The sequence below is a fragment of the Manis pentadactyla genome, chromosome 1 (genome assembly GCF_030020395.1).
Source record: "Manis pentadactyla isolate mManPen7 chromosome 1, mManPen7.hap1, whole genome shotgun sequence".
Lineage (NCBI taxonomy): Eukaryota > Metazoa > Chordata > Mammalia > Pholidota > Manidae > Manis > Manis pentadactyla.
Genome location: NC_080019.1, coordinates 219,884,908 through 219,901,010, shown reverse-complemented (window position 1 = coordinate 219,901,010; position 16,103 = coordinate 219,884,908). Strand labels below are relative to the sequence as shown.

Genomic DNA, 16,103 nt, shown 5'->3' with positions numbered 1-16,103 from the left:
TCTCTGTCACTGGATCATTCAAGCAATGTTTAACTAAAGGTCTTTCAATACTAATTAGTATTATTTGATTTTAACAGGTGGGGTATTTGTTAGGATAGAAACAATAAATGACCATAGCAGGTCATCTTGCTATGGGCCAAGTAGTATTCTAGGTGCTGAAGAATCCATATGTTAATAAAACATTAAAAAAAAAATCTCTGCCCTCATGGAGCTGGCTGCACCTGGTCATGAAGGGGTAAATACATTCTGGCTCCATCCTTAAGTCTGGGTCTTATCCTGGTGGTACAAAGTGGCTGCTGGGGCTGTAGCCATTACAGCCAAATTCTAGGAGAGATGATGGCAGAAAGTACAAGATGGGTATTTCTTTAGGGAGAATTCCTGGAAGTACCACATGACATTTCTACTTAAATTTCATTTGCAAAACAGGCATGAAGCCAACATAAGCTCCTGAAAAGCTGGGAAATGCAAGTGGTACTGTACTGGCTAAAATGAAGAGAAAATAGGAGAATGGATACTACATTGATTTATAGATCTTAGGCTGAAACTTTGATTTTTTTTTGAAAATAACTGATATTTTCTAAAATGTCACAAAAACTGGCTATAGTATTCCAGAGCACATCAAACTGGCTTAAGTAAAATGAAGATTGACTGACCTTTGCAAATCAGTATCCAATGTCCAGAGTTATGAAGGCTTCAGGAAAGGTTTGATCAGATGCTGAATGTTTTCCAAATACCGGCTCTTCCTTCTTCTCAATTCTCTGTTTCTTCTTTCAATTCACATCATTGTTTGATCTAGTTCGGCTTTTTTTTTTTCAGAGAGGCTCAGGAGGTTTCAGATTTACATCCTAATATTTTCCCAAACCTTAGTAGAAAGAGAATTCTTTGTCCCCAATAATTTCTAGTCAAAGGCATAGGTCTGACTCTTATTGGACCATCTTGGAGCATAAGCTCATTTAATGGTTATGCTGATTGGCCACGCCCAGGTTGTGTGCCTTTGTGTGGAGTTACTAACACCACCATAACCTCATGAACTGAAAGTGTGGAGGCTGGTTATTCAAGGTGAAATCAGGGAACTTTACCAAAGAAGTGGGACAGAATGCTGGGAAGGCATAAATAACATGTGACCACCACTTTGTAAGGCTGCCTCCTAAACCATGGCATATGCACTCATTCAGTGCTCTTGAGACCATAATTTGTACTTTTGTCTTCATTTCCACACAGTATTGCAAATTTTGTATCTTGGTAGATATATCCTAGACATGCAGTAATTGTTAAGTGATGGCAGTCAAAGGCTTTTGAATCTTCTCTGACCTGTTACGATGTTGTCTGGACAAGCAGATCATGCCCTGTGACTGAGCAATTATTTGAGTAAGGATAGAAAGGCTTTCTATCTTTAAAAAGATCCTTCTAATTACTTTCTCACTTATGTCTCAATTCTGTTGTAACATTGTCATGGTTTTGAATAAAAACAGTTCTTCCTTTTAAAAAGCTCTAGGTGGGGTATAATGTCATGCCATATCAATTACATACACCTTGTAGGGGATGAGTTTTTCAGAGCCTTTTAAAAACATGGCAGCTAGATGTGAATGGAATTCCATAATTGGGCAGAGGGTTAGCAAGATTACTAGAGTGTGGTCGAGTAGAAGGAAGCTTGATAGGAAAAACAGAAAGCTTGAGTTGGGGCATGTTCATTTTATGGTATGGCTAACCTTTCGATGGTGTGGCTCTCACAAGCAATTTCCTGAAGGGAATTGAGTGTTTAAAGTGTGCTAACCCATAGTGGCATCTGTGAAAAATGGAGTCATGGTCATAAAATGAGGAAATGACATTCTTATATCCTTGGTGGAAATATCTTTCAGTAAGAGATTGACATTCTCCTTAGTTGAAGTATATAGAAATGAGAAACTCTTTGGGAGTGATGAAAATAAATAACTAAAAAAAAATCTGATGATGAAAATTGCCTGGAGGAATATTGGTCATATCATTACAAAGGTCTCTTACACATTTTTGGTCATCTGTCCTAGTAAAAGAAATACTTTTTCAAGCAAACTCTCTCAACTTATTTTTATCTTATTTATAATTATATATATATATGTACTCTGTACTAGTGTTGTATTACATTATGTAGCATGTAAAAAACAGAAAATAAAAGTTATGGGTAAAATATATATATAGAAATTCTATTCTCTCCTTCCTAGACTCTAGGATATAGGTATCATATTTTTGTTATCCTCTTTTGAAGAATATTGATATATTGGAAATCTTAGTTGAATTCTCTTTGGTTTTGATCTAATCAGTATTAAGGTTACTCTTACTGGTACCTGCTGAAGGTCTAGATTAAAGAGCATTAATCCAGAATAGATATGGAGAGTCTCTAATTTTTATCATCTAATTGAGATCTAAGTGTTGAAAAGTAAAGATTTCAGATTTAACTTACATATGATGGTGGTGCTTACTTTTTAGAATGTTTTCCTCCTTTTGTACAATCAAAGTTGAGTCAGTATCAGAGCTCCAGAGGACAAGATTATTGCCCACTTTGGACACCACGATACCCTCATGTCTAGCAGAACCTGGCCTTTGGAAAGCATTCAACTATTCGTTGAAGGAAAGAAGAGGAGAAAGACAAGCTGCACTTTGCAAGCCGTTAAATTTTCTCTGCCAGAAACCTGTAGTATTTATTGTTGGAGCTGGTAATGTTACCAGAAAAAGCTGGGATTTTGACAGGTTTTCATTTTTTTTTTTTCTTGACCACCAAAACCCAAGGTTGATGATGACAGAAGTCCAGAAGATCTCAAGTTTTGAAGCCAAACTGTGAAATCTGGTACTTTCACATTTACATGGGCCATATTCTCAGCTATTTTAAGTATAAGTGGCAATGCATTTTCTTACTGGTACTTGTTTCTGCTATACGTGGTGGAAACGTCATGTCATCATTGAACTTACAAAATGATTACTCTGGAAGTAATGGAAAGATTACGATAATGGATGTGCTTATCATTCTGAAATGTTAGGTGCCCAGACTGTCATTTAAAAGTGGCTTTCAGACAGATGTTTCTGTTTGGTTTTAATGCCCATTTAGCAGGAGTGAGTAGTCCTGCCCATTCCATTCAATGTGTTGAATTCAGTATCAGAAGGACCTTTCAGAGCTCTTGTCAGGCTTCCTGGAGGTGGGGAATGGAATGTGAATTTCCTCAGATAGGGAAGAAGGTATTCTGGTCTAAGAATCAGAGATGAGGATTCATGTCCCAGGTCTCCTATTAAACAGATTGGTGATCTTGGGTGTTTTACTATTTGCTTCTGAACATGGCCAGGCATCAGAATCAGCTGCACAAGTTTTGTAGACATATTGATTCCTGGGCATTACCTAACCTGAAATTGGAATTTCCAGGATGGTAACTGGGCGTTTGGATTTTAGATAAGAGTTCTCAGCTGATTTTGTGGCAGCCAGTCTTGTGTATTTGGAAACCCCTGTAGCTTAACTTATCTGTGACATAGCTTCTCACCTGTACAGGAAGTTAATACTGTTGTGCCTTTCTGTGTTTCTACTGTGTGTGTGACCATCAGCCATTCTTGTGCTCTCCTGGACATAATTACATTACCTCAGTGCAGGCAAATGCTAGGCTTTGAGCTCTATCAACTGAATGATTATAATAAAGATTCATTTTTCCTGGAGAAAAGTTCTTGGATTTTTACTTTATTGCTCATGAGAGAAATACAAGATAAATTATTTTTTCTCTCCACTTCTGCCAAACTTGGCAAGTTCTCTGAATTAAATGGGGATTGCCTGAACTTTAAAAGACAGATCTGCTCCAGTCTTTGCATATAGGCTTACACAAAATTGGTTCCTCGCATCAAATAAGAAGTAGCATGTTATATTATTTTTTTACTACTAATTTTTTAACTCTTCCAGTTTACTGGACTATGTTCTAGTCATTGTGCTAAGCTTTCTACATCTATTACAACTTTTAATCCTCATGACAGCACTGAGAGGCAGATGTATTTACTCTTTGTAAATAAGGAAAACCAAAGCTCAAAGAGATGGACTAGGCTGCAGTCACAGGTTAGTAAGTGGCAGAGTTGGACTCTGCTGGAGGAATTGAAGAGAAGAAATGTAGGGAAAAGTCTATCAGCTCCTTCTGCTTAGAGACTAAGTTTCAACTCACAATCAGATTCCTGCCTTGAGTGATCATGACGGGGGGAGAGCAGAGACTGATTTGCAAGGTCTAGCAGAGGCATAGTGGCATCACTGTCAAAGGTGAGGGGTGACCAGGCAGATGTCATTAGGATGGCAGGGTACTGGGTTTCATGGAATGTCTGCTATCTTTAAATGGTTGGTGAAAGCAGTGGAATTAACTATTTAAATTTAGGAATATACCTGATAAACCAGAGTACATGTACACATACATAGATTGTCAAAGAGAAAGGGGAGACTTTGAAGGTTGAAAATGTAAATGCAGCTATCAGGATAGGGACTGAAGTCACATTTATGGCCGCCTGGTGTCTGTATTCCAGCCGCTGAGATGAGCACTTTAACTTAACTAACGTTAGCTCACTCAGTCACTGTAGCACATTACGGGCGTGGGATTTGCAGAGGCTCAGAGAGGTTGAGTGGCTCATTAAAGATCAGGCAGCTCAGCAGTGACTGAACTAGAGTTTAAGTCCAGTGGATTGCTGTCCTCCTTGAGTCACCATTGAGCAATTCCCAGCAGTCAGGGAAGTTGTGTATTTGGCTTCAGTGATTGAGATAAGTGCCAGTAAAGGAATTTGCTTCTCCTTCATTTGGCTTTCAAAGGGTGACTTCTTACTGTGAGATGTACACCTCACCATGTGGAATTAAAAGAGTCAAGTAACTTAGATAATTGACTTAATTTTAAGGCATCTCAGAAAAATTATGTGACCATGGCTTTAACCTCTATGAGATTAGAAACAGGTATTCCCAGCACCTGGCATAGAGGAAACACTCAACTATTTGTTGAATAAATGACCTATATATAATCTGATTAAAAGGAATCAGACTCCCAGAATTAGGATTATCTAATGCATGCTGAGCTTCACGGGCCCTGGAAGAGTTCAGCTAGCTTTTAAAATGAAATACGTTTGGACAACTCTCCTTATCATTAGTGGTTTAAGGATCAGATCCTCATTTTAAAAATAAGCTTTTAGCGACTTTAAATGTTCTCAAATAATCCTTGATTTTGATTTTAAACATAATGTTCATTTGTCCTGATAATATTTTGAAGTGAAGATAACTTCATTTTTGTCTATAAGGTGATAATTGCAGATTCAATTATTTCTAAGAGATAGGGATGTTTAAAAGATGGAGAGTAAAGCTGAGAATCTGGGAATCATCTTTAACATCGTGGAAATGTCCCACAGTGAGTGTGTGAAGTGACTGTATCTTCCTGTGCATGTATTTTTTTTAGAAGATTTATTAAAATAATGTCTGAGCTCTGCTAGATTTTCTTCAGTGGGGTTTCAATTTATTTATGCAGGTCTACTGTATAAATATGAATTTTTTTTCTTTTAGGATATTTCAGTAAATGCTTTAAATGATATTGTTGTCGACTTGAAGTCTGAAGTCTTGGTGTGTTGATGACTGGTAATTTTAATTTAATGTGTCAAGAATGCTTTACTGTTAATTGGAAGGATTTTTTCTCCCACTATCACAGCCAATGGCTTGTCTTGAGCAGCTAATTAGTGCGATTATTCCACAGCTGCATTTGCTACAGCACAAAGGTTTGCTCCTGTTTTTATCAAAAGGATCAGTCTCTCTGAGAATGTTTTAACCTGACAGGCTTTGAATAGTAAGACCATTTATTTATTTATTTTTAAATAGCCCACCCCCACTTTTCTTGGTTTAGGAAAGTATACTTGTGCTTTGAACACATACTCAATAGTGGGAAAATACATTTTCTTTTGATGCTCTTTTAGTAGACTCTTACTTGGTGAATAGACTATTTTGAGTAATGGCTTGGTTTTCATTAATGTGGATGAGTGTATGCTCTTAAAATTATGAGGCAGGTATTAACATTGTTCAGTCTTTGTGCATTGGTAAGAAGCTATAAAGGAAGGAGGGTTTAAGTCTTCGTGATGCTGCAGACTTTCAGGGGAACCAGGGTGCTGGATTCAGTCACTGCTTCCCCATGCTGTTGTCAAAATAGTGTTCCTGATGGATCCAGGCTCCCTTCTTCTAGCCAAATGGTGACTTTGATCACTGCAGTCTTTTCTTCATGTCTTAAATTTGTGGCATATATTCTGCATTGAAAAAAATACAGTATGGCTTTATAGCAGTTTAGGAGAACTAGAAAAAAAAATAAATTTACCTATATTTCCATTCCTAATCTGGTAATTAAGATAATCTTTATACAGTCCCTGCTCGTCATGTGTATGCATTTGTGTACATATATACATCTTATTTTAAATTAGAATGTAAATACACTTTCAAATCCTACTTTTAAATTTATTCTAATTGCACGCATTTCTCACTTTGTTCTGTAGTTGTGCACTTAGAAAACAATATATTACCAAATTCATGTATCATAATTTACTTCTTTTTTACCTATTTTATGCTTAGATCTTTTAGTTTTATTTTTTTGCTAGCTTTATTGAGGTATAACTGACAAAAATTGTATATATTTGAGATGTATAACATGATTTGATATTCATATACATTGTGAAATGATTACAGTCAAGCTAATTAAAAAATCCACCAGCTCACATTACTATTTATTTTCTTTTTTGTGGTGACAGTACTTAAGATCTACTCTCTTAGCAGATTTCAAGCATACAGTGTGGTACTATTAGCCATAGTCACTGTGCTGTAGATTCCCAGAACTTGATCTTATAATTAAAAGATTATACTTTTTGACCAACATCTTCCCTGCTAATTTACTTAACCATTTTCATATTAGAGGGTAAATTTAGGTGGTTCAGAATATTTTGCAATTTGTAAGTATCTTTTTTTCCCACATTTTGAATTATTTTCTTAAGAGATTAAGAAAATTGTCCAATGAAAATGAAAATTTTGAGTCAAATTATATGAACAAATTATAGGTGTTTGATAATATTGTTTTCTTCAAATATTTAATAATAATAGTAATGGCTCAGAATAACATTATCATTACTTTCCTTTCAGTGAACATTTTTGTAAAAAATGGCTTTCTAAGATTACTGTGTAGTTTTTATTCCAAAAATAAACATATTTCTACATCATTTTTAATGGCTGCATAGTATTACATTATATGGACCTATCACAATTTATGGAACTAATTTCCCATGGTGAATAAGTTAACTGCTAGTAAAATTTTTATTATGTAGTTTTCCAGAACTGTGTGAGAATGAAACAGAAACTCTTTTTCATCCTTTAGAATGTTTTGTTACCTGTAGAGTTTGATGATTCCTATCTTTAAGGAGCTCATAAGGGTGGCCAATGATTTAAAGGCTCTGTTTGGCCTTTTGTTAGAAGGTAAAGACAATACTGGGTTTATACTCAAAGGACGGTAAAGGTGCAAATACTCCCCATGAAGAATGACTTACTCAGGAGTGAATAATTTCTCAAGTGGTACTTTCTGTTTAGGTACTAAAACTTTGTACTATTTGCTCTAAGCAGAAATCTTTTTTTTTTCTTTAAAGAAAATTATATTGCTGGAAATATATAAATAATTAAAATTTCCAGGTAATATAGGGACAACAAACATTTTTTTGAGGCAGTACTACATGGCATTCATTGTTCTAGGGGATTTATGTGCTTTCTTTTATTATTTTATTTAATCCTCAAAAAACCCTTAGAGGTATGGCTTTAAAATATAAATGGTGCAATAGAATTTTTAGAAACACCTACCACTTTGTTAAATGAGTATGTGGGTAAACAACTATTGTTAGCCTTCTTTTCTGGGCATGGAAACTAAGGCAGAAAAACGTTTGAAGACTTGTTCATGTTCTTGAAGTGGTGAGATAATCCATGGATACCCACATTTAGGAAAATTAGTAAGTCCTTCCTTCTTAACTTTTGACTAGTGTTTAAGCATTTTTAGTAATTTTGGATACAGTTAAGTACCAAACCCTTAAATTCAGGCTTCATGGGGAACTTGCTGAGCACATATAGGAGAGGGCATGCCAAGATGAATCTGAAGAAAAGGCAGTACAATGAAAACGAGGCAGAGAAGAATTGGGTTGTCAAACCAGCTTGTCTTCTGCCCCCATTCCCAAAGACTAAGGTCGAGTTCAGTGTCAACATTCCAGTCCAAATGCTTCTTTCATTAATGATTTTTACTTTCCATATCTTAGAAAAACTTCCCCATGACAAAAATTCACCTTCCTTTAAACTGTTTTGTGTTAGTAAACGTTTTAGACATCTTTAAGGAATTTAGATAACATGTAGGACCAGTAGTTTGGTTAGATTCAGTTATAAAAAAGCAAATCAAGCGATTCATTTTTAAATGTGGAAATCTGGGTGCCATAAAGACTCCTCGCTTCTTGGAACTTCATATGGCGGCACTATATTTGGCGGTATGAGTAGTATGCAGTATAAAATGTCAGAAAAAAATTAGGCCACATGATAAAAATGCCTAGATGCAATCAAGCTGACTCATTTTAATTCAATTGCTAATGACTTAAATCCTGTCACCTCTTGATTTTCAGTTATGTGGAATACTACTATTCTGCAACTTGATTATATTTGCACAGGTTCATTTCATGGTTTGGTGCAATTTAGGATAACCAAAATACAAACGAAGGGTCTCATTAGGAACTAAATGTTACGTGTGTTTTGGTTTTCCCACAGCAGTTCCGAGGAGCATCCTGGGGCCTCCAAGCCTCCAATAAGCTCCTCCAGTATGACATCACGCATCTTGCTACGCCAGCAACTCATGCGTGAGCAGATGCAGGAGCAGGAGCGCAGGGAGCAACAGCAGAAGCTGCAGGCGGCCCAGTTCATGCAGCAGAGAGTGCCTGTGAGTCAGACACCAGCCATAAACGTCAGTGTGCCCACCACCCTTCCCTCTGCCACCCAGGTGCCAATGGAAGTCCTTAAGGTATGTGAGTGTCACTCTCTCTGGTTGGGCTGAGCCCTCTTCAGACCAGCATTTTCCACTTTTTAGGTGTTTTATTTGTCTGAATGTGTATTTGGTCATATGGGCCCATCTGAATAATATTTGTAAATGCTGACTTCATTGATTCCTACATGGCCTTATATTTTAAAAGAAGGATGGAAACTAACTGTAAATTTGACAGTAACCCACACTAAATGGAGGAGAAATGTTGCTGTTCCATGAGAAATTACAAGTAGGAATAGTTGTCTGTTGTAATAATATCTTTTCATCCTTCTTTGGTAAAATTTTAAAATGTACAAGTTAGCTGAAATGTGCCTCTTGTAATAACTTATATTTTTTTCCTCAAAACTTCCCATGGCTATTCTTTAATTTTCCTCTTTTATTTAGTAAATAATATTGGCTGTAGAATCTGACTCTTCTAGAAAGTCTTTGCAGATATGAAACTGTAGAAGAGCTTTCTACACTTTAATAACCAGACTTCATAATCCTTTAACTGATGTGAGTTGTCTGTTTTGGGTTTCTTTGATTTCTTGTAAGAGTAGAAACTGCAGGAGCTTGTTAACCTCATTCTATCAAGGACATATAGCTTCCTAATTACTAGGGAAAATTGTAACAAGTCTAAGAATAGAATTCTATCTCACACATGTGTCCTCCACAACACATTGGGAGATACTCCTTGTTTAGAGTTAAATGTTCTAACTCTTAAATATGACTGATGCAAGGAAAGTTAAAAGGAAAGTAAGGAACTTAAAAAAAAAAATTAACCCATTCACATAATTGATTCATTCTGAAGAGTCCCAAGTGTAATTGTTCATTAAACAATGTGAACTTTACACACTGGTAGTTTATTGTTGGTCTTTGCATTCATTTGTGTGCTCAGATAAAACCATCTCCCACTATTTAAAGTTTACTTTTAAAGCAAATAGAGGGGATGATGTGTTACATTTGGGAAGTAATATATGATCCTTACCAGTAAGTAGGAAAGAAATTCTTTAAAAACAAATTGGAAGTCACTGGTTTTTATTTGCAAAAACTCTTCAATGTAATGATGAGATCATGGAAATCTTTAATGGAAAAACCAACTGAAATTCTGTTAGGGCAAAAAGATCCAAAGAGTTTAGCATAAAACTTTAAAATGTTTGCAGTTCTGGACATTGTCACAATTAATGGATGTTCTGTCCTGTTCCCCCACTCCACCCTCCAAGTAAAGGCAAGGTTTTCTCTTGGAAATAGATTATATATTAAGTATTTCTGTTCTGCTTGGGTGAAAATTGACGATCACTAAGCTTTTATAGATTTAATATTTATTTAAGATTTAAGTTGTCTGGTGTTCACAAGAATCATATTTGTTTTGTCTGTACCTTAGATTATTTGAAGTTTTGTATGAATTAAAAAACAATAAAATGTGGAGAAATATGCCTATCTGATTTGCCATAGTAGTCTACTTTTTAAATCTGAAAGACTAATTTTAGGAGAGATGACATGGATTTGTGCTAGTAGTGGTTTATGTCCAATTAGAAGGTAATGTATGATATTATATTAAATTATGCTAATTGAAATCAGTATTCTTATTAAGGCAGTTGCCTCTGATGTTGGGAAAATTACCCAAATACAAATGTGTTGAAACATAATTTCTAAATAATCTTAAAAATGGACATTATTCCTACATGTTTTTATTACTTAAAATGTTACTTTTGAAAATAATTAAAATTAAAATCTATGCTAAATGGTTTGAATAATACACCCATTTTTCTTTATATGTTGTTGCGTTGATAATGCTGGCTTGAACTACAATCCTCAATTTAGTTATGCCAGGAACATGTCCCAAGTTCAAGCACAAATAAAGTATTAGAACTGGGAGACCTTATCTAACTAAAAATAAGCAATTGGTTAATATCTGTTGAATACTGAATATAGTTTATGTTTCTTTAACTTGTACATTTTTATACTTCAGTTATATAAAATAGTAAAGTGTGTCATATAAATGAAAAGTAAGAATCATTGGCCTAGCAATGCAGATGGTTTTGATAGCTATTTAGACCCTTAAATATTTTAGTGCCTTTAAAAGAAAGCCCAAGTAAAAATATATGATTTTATGTAAGATGACATTCTAAGAAATTCAAACAGCATTTTTTAAGAAAATAACCTTGTAAGTGCTTCTTTCAGGTCCTAAAAGACTTGGTATGGTATAAAAATGTTTTATATATTCATAAAAGTTTTTTGTATAATAATATTATGAAATATTTATTATAGAAAGGTCATTGAGAAAAACATTTTTTCTTTTTCCTTTTATAGTTTTTAAATTGTAAGCATAATTTTATAAAGTAAATGGTTAATAGCAAAATCAGATAATTTGCTTAATCTTGACTATTTTTCTATGAATATACATTTTCATGAAATGAGTAGTACTGAGTATACCAACTGAGTGCAGTACGATATAGATTATATTGAATAGATGTTTCTGATAGTGTAGCCTGAGTATTTTTCATTGAATTTTTAAAGATTTAAATTGCTGAAACAGAACATACCTGTTTCTCAGTGGTGTCAGTTATGTACAGTCAGACTGTTCTAGCATGTGTTTGAGCATCCTGGTTAAATCTCTCCATCTCCCACTGGTTGGCAAGAAAACTTGAGAGAATATCAAACACACCAAATCCAGTTACCAACTTTTTACTATCAGTGGGATGAATGACTGATTTCAAAAAGTTAAATTAGTGTTTTCAGGTTAATCCTTTTCTTTGGCAGAGTTATACTTAAAATATGAACCTTTATAAAGCATGTCTAAAACATACAGCATGTGGTAAACTAAGGTCTAGTCTTTGGGATTCAGATTAGAGGTTGGTAATTTGCATTACTACTTATTGTTCAGTCTTGTAAGTTCATGAAGGTTTGCAAGATTAGCCTCTGGTTTCTGCATTGAATTTAGTTAATTTTGGCTTTTATTCCTATTACTGGACTTCATGTCGGGTGACACTGAATGATTAGTCTTACTGCTATATAATTGCTATATATTTAAGTATTAGAGATACCCTCTGGGTTTAGGAACAGTCATACTCAGTTGGATTTGGTAATTTATGGATGCTTCTTTATCATAAATTAACCAATACTTTGGAGTTTATAATGCATTTTTTTTGTTGTAGTGAACACACTTTGTATTTCAAATTATGAATTAATAAAAAAGTTATTAAGAACCATTAATGGAGGCAGTTTCTTCTGCAGGTGAGTTTTGTTCTCATGTGAGTCATACAAACCTGCTGTTTGAAATTTGATGTTGCTTCTTTTAAACAAAAGCAGAGGAACTTGGGGTAGACCTTGTGGACAGTATCAGATCTCATAGCTGGAGAAGCATCATGGTCCAAACCACTGTGCTCTTGTCCACGCACTCATCAAGCATATGTTTTCACTTTCTCATCTGGTTGCTCTGATAATGGACTGGCAAGTTCATCAGAATTTCTCTACCCACTTCCTCCCACAACATGTACTCTGCCAGTTTATTGCTTGAAAACATTAGTTTATAGTTTGAAAACATTTCTCTGTTCAGAAATTTTTAGAGAATTGCCAAGGATCTTCCCCTCTACTTCCCTTCCTTCCTTTCTTTCACCTTGGAATTAAAAATTTCAAGGCAAGGTCTTCTCTAGAATAGATTGTACACTGAAACTTTCTGTTCTGCTTAGGAGAAAAGTTGCATGACTTTAAAAAGCTTTTTGTATAGCTTTCAGAAATTTTTAGTTTGAAAGCATATATTTTTTCTTTTTTCTTTTTTCCAAGTCATCTCAGGTAATGCTAGAAGTTGGGTAGATTGCTGTAGAATTAGAAATTATGGTGCTTGCTGTTTATCAAATACAGAAACATTTTGCCAGGGCCATCTACATTGTAAACTAAATTTACTTGGCATTTATTTTGTGGTTGTCTCATAATGTGGCATCCCATTTGCTTAGTTATTTCAGCTAGTTGGGACGAAGTCCTGCTTCCTTGTCACCCTGTTTCACACCTGACAGTCTTTGTGATTTTACTAGTGAGAGAGAAAGGGTAAATGACCAAATTGCTGGCTTTTCTCTGTAACTTGAAATCTACCTGGTGTAAAATTTTCAAGGTATTTCTTATGATTTAAGTATAATACAGAAATTGGAAAAAAGGGTGTGTGGAGTTGCAAGTAGGTTGCTCAGTGACAGATTAGCAGAAGTTATTTCCAAACCCCACTATGCATTTAGATTTTGTTCCTGATTTATCTAGCCCAGGGTGCAGCACCTTATAAAAGAAACAGGAACAGATTCAGCACGTCTCAGATTGACTTGCTTTGGTCTGCTTAGTTAGGGAATCTGTTGCTAGAGGTGCTGTCCCCATAAGAAAGGACATCCAACAGTTCTTCCAGTGCCATACCCTGGGCCATCATGTATTCATTCATGTTTATCTGTGCGCCATCATGTATTTTTGTCACCAGTCAGTGTGACCACAACATTCTGTTAGCCTCGATTTCACAACTGTTTATAGATTTCAATGTCCTTTTGTTTTTGGAATAAACTTGGTGGCTGTAAGGCCACATGCTGCTTACGGGGACAAAGGAACTCAGTTTCCAAGTCCACAAACAGCTCTTGATCCCCCCAGACACCCCATTTCCCATTAGGTCTTTGAATTTCATGGTCATATTATTTTGATGAGTTGAGTGTCATACATGAGGTAATTTTCTTTTTCTTTAAAACTCATTTTTACTGATTTAAAAAAAAAAGTGACAGACAGTTCTTGTTAACTTGGGACAGATTTTAGCAATGCAGAAGAAATGTCCAACAGGAAACCCTCCTTCCTTCCTCTTCTCTCCATTGATCTCCCTGGAGGGGGCTGCTGTTAGTTCAGTGTTCTGCTTCCTAACTGCTGCTGCCTTCCAGCCCTGTGGTCGCCTTTTGTGGAGCAAGGTCTGAAGAAATATAGTAGACAGTTTTGATCAAATAGACATAAACCCTACCTTTGTCTTTGTTCACATTTTCAAATAGAACAAAAGAAATAGAATTTTGTCTTCTGAGTTGTCTCTGCTTTTGAGAATATTGCTTCAAACTCTGTTCTTCCTTAGGGAGAATGGGGACTCTCTCCTCTGTGTTTTGACAGGCGTTAGACCATTCCAGTGTTACAGATCTGCACCAGCTTGCTTGGGCACTGCCTGGTGGCCCATTTGCTTACCATGCTTCCTTACAAATGCTTGGGGGTGAGTGAGGACTTAATCTCAGGGCTGGCACAAGAAGAGTGCCCTAGAGTTGTCTTACATTGGTAAAATCAAGCTTAACACAGCCCAAGTAGCACAAGAATCTCAGTAAATGTGCATTAATTAACTTTAGATGTTATTTTTCTGTCTGCCCTGCTTTTAGTGACCAGTTATTAGTAATGAAATGCTGGCTGACAAAAGTCATCTTTGCTTAGATTTTTAGGCCTGGTCCACTGGAAAGGGCAGACCTATGGGAGCAACTGCCTAAAACAAAATACTCAGCCTTGACACAGCTAAGCCTATGAGTTAATTCCACTTTCCTATAAACATTGAAACTTCAGCTCTAATCACATGTTCCCTTGGTAATATTGGCTCAAAATGGCAATAATTTCTCCCCCTATGACCATTCAGGGCCATTTTTATGTGGCCTAGGGTTACAATAGTATCTGGGTAGTTTGACTTCCTCAGGTTGTAATTAGGTCAGCTGTGCTCAGTGGACCCCTGCACCATGCAGGTTTGGGAGGGGCATCTTCTCTTGAGGCAGGAGGGTCTTTATCACCTTCACAGTGAGCCACTCTGCAATTACTCAGGTCATCTTGTGGGTTAACATGAGGGGGCACCTGCTCAGCTCCTTCCCTTTTCCTGCTGTTAAGTGAAGGCATACTAATAGGCGCAGTCTCTTTTCATTTAACAACTCTCAAAATTCTATACTTTTGGAGGGCAGGGCAGCATCTTAAGGATGATATGAAGGTCTGGGGCCTTGGAATGAGGACTGAAAATGGAAGAGGCCTCTTTTTTAAAAATCTGGCTCTGAAAGGTCATTTCTTAATGTGATAAGACCTGTAGAGCGTTCATCCTCAATGGGTAAGACTGGCCATGCCCCTATCCCAGTGAAGGAAGAGGGGTGCAAAAATTGCCTCTTGGAAGGCAGCAAATCTTAGATGTTACAGTGGTTTGCGACCCTCTAAAAGATAGTACATACACAGATATGCAGCCCCATGAGATAGGCAGGATGAGCTCCATCTTCAGATGGGGAGCCTGAGGCATAGAGAGAGCGTCAGTGCTCACACAGACTCCACAGCCGAACTTATTTACTTACAACCACATACCCTGCTGCCTCTGTGTTTCCTACAGTCCTCAAGGACATACCCTAATGTTTCTAAAGAATCAGCAGAGTAACAATGTGTTAGAGCAAAGGGGAGCTCGGAGAGAAACTAAAGAGGAGTCCCACAGGTTTAACAGAAGGGTGCATGCTCTTAAGCATTCGGAATTGGTAAGGGGCCATCCATTTGAATAATTCAAGTATATCCCTGAATGTCCAGGATATGCCAGATGAAAAACCTGGATGTGTTCTTACTGTATAATAAGACCACCTGGCCAAGTTGACTGTAGTGGTAGCTTATGGTTTATAGTCATTATTGGTCAAAAAGCACCCCAAGTGAGAGTTTCTATAACAACCTCCAAAAATCATAATTCAAGATCACTTATGTTCTAAAGATTCTGTTGGCCCAGGCTAACACAATTCATATGCTTTATAGTTCTGTATACTTTAATAATACATTTGTATTGTTGTAAATGATTTTTAAAATACTTTTAAAAGTATTTTTATTTTAATAAATTTAATAATATAAAATATTTTAAAATACATTTAATAATATAAAATATTTTAAAATTTATTAATATAAACATTGTATTTATATTATATTTAATAATATAAATATCTTTATATTATTAAATATTAAAATAAAATTAATATTATAGAATAAAATATTAAATATTTTAATAATGATTTAAAAATATTTAAAAAATCAATCTGATAGTCATACACATCTTTTAATATGAATTTTAATATGAGATTA

The 16,103-nt window shown here is 35.7% G+C and overlaps 1 protein-coding gene across 13 annotated transcripts in view; it reads left to right on the top strand.

Moving 5' to 3' along the window:
• MITF (melanocyte inducing transcription factor) overlaps positions 1–16,103 on the top strand; it is a 202,440-nt gene that overhangs the window by 114,874 nt on the left and 71,463 nt on the right. For all 13 annotated transcript variants that reach the window (XM_057507471.1, XM_057507459.1, XM_057507455.1 and 10 more), the window contains one exon: positions 8,783–9,032. In XM_057507471.1, coding sequence (XP_057363454.1) covers positions 8,783–9,032 — 250 coding nt within the window. The remainder of the gene's footprint in view (positions 1–8,782; positions 9,033–16,103) is intronic.